General features: G+C 38.8%; 1 protein-coding gene across 1 annotated transcript; it reads left to right on the top strand.

Moving 5' to 3' along the window:
- Positions 1-790: 790 nt before the first annotated feature.
- On the top strand, positions 791-1,747 carry LOC110297257 (vomeronasal type-1 receptor 4-like). Its single transcript, XM_021166002.1, has one exon. It carries the CDS (start codon positions 791-793, stop codon positions 1,745-1,747), a length of 957 nt encoding a protein of 318 aa, XP_021021661.1.
- Positions 1,748-2,348: the final 601 nt, after the last annotated feature.

Genomic DNA, 2,348 nt, shown 5'->3' with positions numbered 1-2,348 from the left:
AGAGGCCCTTGGTCTTGCAAAGATCATATGCCCCAGTACAAGGGAATGCCAGGGTCAGGAAGTGGGAGTGGGTGAGTTGGGGAGCAAGGCAGGGGGAGGGTATAGGTATCAATCATATCTTATATATGATTTATATAGTGAAGATCTGGTTTTCCTAGAGATAAGGTTATGGTTAGTGACTCCATCTCAAGTGATGGTTTCTTACCCATTATTCTTGCTTAAGATCTTAGCCTAGACTCTCAGGAACATCTTGTAATAAGAAAAGCAATAAAAAAGATAAAACAGATAAGTTGCTAAGAGAAATATGGCTCAATAGTTTTGCTCTGGCCAGTTCCAGGAGGAGGCCTCTTTCTTTTGAGGTCTATTGCCTCAGTCTGTGGAACTTGTCACACAGACCCTACTGGGGTTGGTGTGGTATGGGTATACCTTTTAATTTCCATTTTTCTGTGCTTTAGTAGCTGGATTACAGGAGTGAATCAGGTCTACTGTTCATATTAATACACCAACTCCTTTCAGAAAAGTTAGAAGTATCTATTGGACGTTCATTTAGAAAAAAGCAATAGAGGAACCTTGAAGATTATAAAACAGTATAGAAAATGTGAAAACCATGATTCTAAGTTTATATCCTTTGCCTTATTCCCATTTAATGACCCAAAATGTATATGAACATGGTTCTTTATCTTATTTGATTGGGTAACCTGCTATAAGACAGACATTTGTTCTCACATTTATACAATTTAAGCTGTGATAAATGAATACACATTTAAATGCTTTCTTTTTGGGTGTATTGATGTGGTTAAATATGTTTATCCCAGGTGAAAAGAACATGGCTCCTGAGAACTTGCCAGTGGGGATTTTGTTCTTTTCTCAAACAGCTGTGGGAATCCTTGGTAACTGGTCAATTCTTCTTCATTATGTCACATCTGTAATCAATGGGAAAAGTTTGATGCCCAAAGACCAGATTTTAAAGCATCTGACTTTAGCCAATTCCTTGGTTATTATCTCAAGAGTCACACCTCACATAATGGTACAACTGGGGTTGCAGTATCTCCTGGATGACCTCTTATGCAAACTTACTCTCTACAGCAATCGAGTGTCCCGGGGCATTTCCCTGCACTGCACCTGCCTCTTGAGTTGCTTCCAAGCAATCACAATCAGCCTCAGCCACTCCAGGCTGATGGCACTTACACACTCTGTCTCAAAATACATGATTCAGTTCTGCTCTATAAGCTGGCTTCTACATCTGCTTCTAAACATCAAGACAGCTATAGATGTGATTGGACCAAATACTATAAAAAATGTCACCAGGAAAATCATGTTGGGATACTGTTCAGCATTTGCTTTCAGCAATGGTGTTACTGGCCTACATTTGTTCTTTGTTTGTTTCACTGATGGTCTGTGTTTGAGCATCATGGTATGGGCCAGTATCTTTATGGTGAAGCTTCTCTATAGGCATAAGAGTCAGCTACAGTACATTCACAGTGCCCACCATCCCCTGAGAGTATCCCCTGAAGACAAAGCCACAAAAACCATCTTGATTCTTGTGTGTACCTTTGTCCTCTCCTACTCCATGTCCTTCATACTTATTATCTATACTGTGGTTTTTGACAATCCAAGGCTGTGGATAATAAACATATTTACATTCTTAGACACATGCTTTCCCACATTTTGTCCCTTCATCCTTATCAGTAATAACCAATCTACTCCTAAGAACCCTTTACCCTGCTGTAGTAGAAGGAATTTATAATGGTCACTTGTGTTATGATAAATTCAAATAGTCTTTCATCCATTATTGGACATTAGACTCAGCCATGACTAGCTGTTATTAAGCAAGTCAATGGTTCTGTAAATTAAGTATCATTAACTGTTATAGCTATCATAATGCTGGCTAAACAATTCCATGATACTAAGATATCTTTGTTTTCATTCAAAATACTCTAAAATTAGGGGTCATCATGTATTGAAGAATTTCTTATGCCTTCAGATAGTCAACCAGGTCTTGAGGTATGAACTTCTGTGTAGGCACATGCCAGATTCCTGTCCCACTGCTTCAACTGATCTGTAAAAAAACAGAGCAAATAAAATGCAGGATCTCTGGCATATGATAATAACATATTTATGTGAACAACTGCTCTGTTTCTCTGCATGTATCAACTTCACTTATGTTTTTCATCTGATCTCATTTTCTGGGCTGGTGGTCCCACTTCCAAATTCCCCTGAGGGGAGAAGAATCAAGTAATACCTATTTGCATTGATTACTGTTTTTCTTGGAGTTACACTTGAAGTCAGAGACACCCCTAACCATCCCAATCCTGCTGTGTACCATTGTCATTTACTACTCAGTTACT

Source organism: Mus caroli, chromosome 7 (assembly GCF_900094665.2).
Source record: "Mus caroli chromosome 7, CAROLI_EIJ_v1.1, whole genome shotgun sequence".
NCBI classification, from domain to species: Eukaryota; Metazoa; Chordata; class Mammalia; order Rodentia; family Muridae; genus Mus; species Mus caroli.
This window is presented reverse-complemented; position numbering and strand designations above follow the sequence as displayed.